General features: G+C 34.0%; 1 protein-coding gene across 1 annotated transcript; it reads right to left on the minus strand.

Moving 5' to 3' along the window:
* Window positions 1-1,136: 1,136 nt before the first annotated feature.
* LOC110318876 (olfactory receptor 4A5-like) lies at window positions 1,137-2,054 on the minus strand. Its single transcript, XM_021194197.1, has one exon. It carries the CDS (start codon window positions 2,052-2,054, stop codon window positions 1,137-1,139), a length of 918 nt encoding a protein of 305 aa, XP_021049856.1.
* Between the last annotated feature and the right edge of the window lie 773 nt (window positions 2,055-2,827).

Genomic DNA, 2,827 nt, shown 5'->3' on the forward strand with positions numbered 1-2,827 from the left:
TATATATATATATATATATATATATATATATATATTAGGTTTGGCTAGTTTTGCAAAGAAGCAAACAATATAAAAAGCTACATGTGAGATATTGAAAAAAGGTAATTCCTTCACAGGAGCAATCTTTTTATTATGGATTGTATGTAAACTTTTAATAGCACATTATTTTTATTATTATATAAAGCAAACCATATCAAAGCATAAATGCAACTCTGTGTAATGTTCCATATGGGAATTGAAATAATGTAACCTCACTTTTTGATTTGTGATCTCCTGAAATGGATGAAGGCTGAGAAGAAATTTTGTAGTTTTTTGTTAGTTTACAGAAATTATAAAATAAAATTTTTGTTATAGCAAAATAAAGTGTTTTTAAATTTTTAAGTAAAATTGAAGTGTAATGTAACTTTTTGTATACGGTATTTACAATACGAGTTCATTAATAAAATCTTCACCAATATTAAGATAACATGAGAGATACCTATAATTTAAAAATATAAATAAGTGTATTGATAATGAATATTATAGAATATGTGTACACTTCAATTTAGCTTGTTCTTCAAGAAAATTTGACATTATTTGCAGTAGCATGTGACCATTTAAAATTGTTAACTGCTGGTCATCAACTAGATAGTGTTTCACAGCTATCCAAATACTTGAAAATAAAATAGCAGAGACCTTGAGGGAAAAAAGGGAACACTCATAATCAATGTATATAATATAGACACACGAGTCCACTATATTGATTCATCAGTGAACAAATGCTATCCCAACAGTCTTGTTTTTGTTTTTGTTTTTTACTTATGAATATAGAAGTTTCAAATTTTCTCACACTGACTTTTTTTAATCTCAACTCGGTGCTGAAAAATAAAGTTCAAGGTGAATTTGTTTTATTGGTATTTGTAATGTGAAAGAGTCCCATAACCATCATCTTCTAAACATTCTTTAGGCTAAACCTACAAAGGCTAATGTTCACAAACACCTTGATGGTAATCTCAACTAAAAATGTATTCTTCATTTTCAATGACTTTCTATAATATCAATATGCCTACATGAGTAGAACACAGCATCCCTTGTTAGAATTTATCTCTGATTTTCAATTTACAGTAAATAATATTCAGTGAAAAAACAAGCTTCTTCTATGCTGGTGTTTTACACCAGAGCTTTTTTATAGAATTTTTCATCTCTGAATTTCTCAAGGTATATATCAATGGATTCAGCATGGGACTAACAACTGTATAAAACACAGCAATATATTTATCAATGGGAAAATTGGAAACAGGTCTAGCATATATAAAAATACAGGGAGCAAAGAAGCAGACAACCACCATGATGTGGGAGCTGCAGGTGGACAGGGCTTTGCGCCTCCCTTCCTGGCTGTGGGTCTTAAGAGAGTTTAGAATGATTCCATAGGAGACTAAGAGAAAGGTGAAAATTCCAACACAGATTACTCCACCATTGGCAATGACAGTGATGCCAAGGAAGTAGGTGTCAGTGCATGCAAGTCCCAGTAATGGATTCATGTCACACATGAAGTGATCAATGACATTGGGACCACAAAAAGGAAGTTTATACACAGTCAGAACTTGAATCAATGAGTGTAAGATGCCTCCAACTCCAGCTACCAGCAACAGCAGAATGCACACCCGCTGGTTCATAATGGTCAAATAGTGCAGTGGCTTACAGATGGCCACATAGCGATCATAGGCCATGAATACCAGAAGGAAGACCTCAACACCTCCAAATAAGTGTTCTACAAAGAGCTGGAGCATGCATGCTCTGAAGGAGATATTCTTTTTATCTTTTAATAAACATATAATCAAATTTGGTGAGATAGTATTGCAATAAAAAGCATCCAGGACTGACAGGCAGGCAAGAAAGAAGTACATTGGGGAGTTTAAGGAAGGGCTGGCAATCACTGTCACTGCAATGAGCAAGTTGCCCAGCATTGTCACAATGTAGGTAAGTGAAAACAAGACAAATAATGCTTTTTGCCCAGCAGGATCTTGAGTAAGGCCCACAAAAATGAATTCTGTGACATTGTAGCTCTGTCCCATTGACCTTTGTAGGATGCTTATTTCAGAGATGAGAGCTTAACCAAGAACTGTCCTGAAGCATGTATATGACTATAAAAAATTGTCTCCTTAGCTTTTCCAATGGTGAACATATAGTAGGCATTCAGTGACCAGTGAGTCCTCTTTTAATAACCACAGTGGACCTTCTGTTGATGTCTATTCCTCCTTGGAAATTTTAGTTGTGCCTAAAAGTACAAGGGTTTATGTTAAATCTTACTGTATCTCTATACTATAGTCATGTATTTTAAATTACTTAAAATATTTACTTTTAGCCACATGTTTGAAAGGTTGGAAAAGAGCACCTGCTTTTCAGAAATATACTCTCTGTAATGTCAACACTCTTCAATATGAGGGTGGAGATTTATAGAGGACTCCAGTTCAATTTCTAGCATGTGCAAAGTGGTTTACAGCCATTTGCAACTACAGTTCCCATGGGCCCAATGTCTGACCTACACACCACCAGGCATACATGTGGTACACAAACATACATGCAGTCAATCAAAATAAAATAATAAAGTAAGATATTTTAAAGTGAGTATATTAATTAATATAGTGTCATTTCTTGAAGCTGTTGTTTTATAGAGACCATATTTAAAGCAACATCTGAATATCTATAAGCATCCAACTCGTCATTGCTGTTGCACTATTCAATACCTGTATATACTTCTCAAAGGCTTGCAGCCTTTACAAACAGCCCATCGAACGTAAAAGAATGGGTTTAAATTGTGTATCCAGACAGTTTCTTGGACATTCTT

Source organism: Mus pahari, chromosome 3 (assembly GCF_900095145.1).
Source record: "Mus pahari chromosome 3, PAHARI_EIJ_v1.1, whole genome shotgun sequence".
Lineage (NCBI taxonomy): Eukaryota > Metazoa > Chordata > Mammalia > Rodentia > Muridae > Mus > Mus pahari.